General features: G+C 61.0%; 1 protein-coding gene across 1 annotated transcript; it reads left to right on the top strand.

Annotated features, from left to right (window-relative positions):
* Positions 1–3: 3 nt before the first annotated feature.
* On the top strand, positions 4–261 carry LOC102244150 (superoxide dismutase [Mn], mitochondrial-like; the record flags this gene model as incomplete). The annotated part of the gene is made up of 1 exon (XM_005852762.1): positions 4–261. A coding segment is annotated over one exon (258 nt), but the record flags the coding sequence as incomplete, so codon positions are not given.
* Positions 262–267: the final 6 nt, after the last annotated feature.

Raw genomic sequence — 267 nt, 5'->3', positions numbered from 1 at the left:
GAGCTGGTGCCAGCTCTGGGGACCCTGGGCTCCCGGCGGAAGCACACCCTCCCCGACCTGCCGTACGACTATGGCGCCCTGGAGCCTCACATCAGCGGCCAGATCATGCAGCTGCACCACAGCAAGCACCACGCGGCCTATGTGAACAACCTGAACGCCACGGAGGAGAAGTACCAAGAGGCCCTGGCCAAGGGTGACGTCACAACTCAGGTAGCTCTTCAGCCTGCGCAGAAGTTCAACGGAGGAGGCCATATCAATCATAGCATT

The sequence above is a fragment of the Myotis brandtii genome, unplaced genomic scaffold (genome assembly GCF_000412655.1).
Source record: "Myotis brandtii unplaced genomic scaffold, ASM41265v1 C40052660, whole genome shotgun sequence".
NCBI lineage: Eukaryota > Metazoa > Chordata > Mammalia > Chiroptera > Vespertilionidae > Myotis > Myotis brandtii.
The sequence above is the reverse complement of the archived record's forward strand: the minus strand, read 5'-3'. Positions and strand labels throughout refer to the sequence as shown.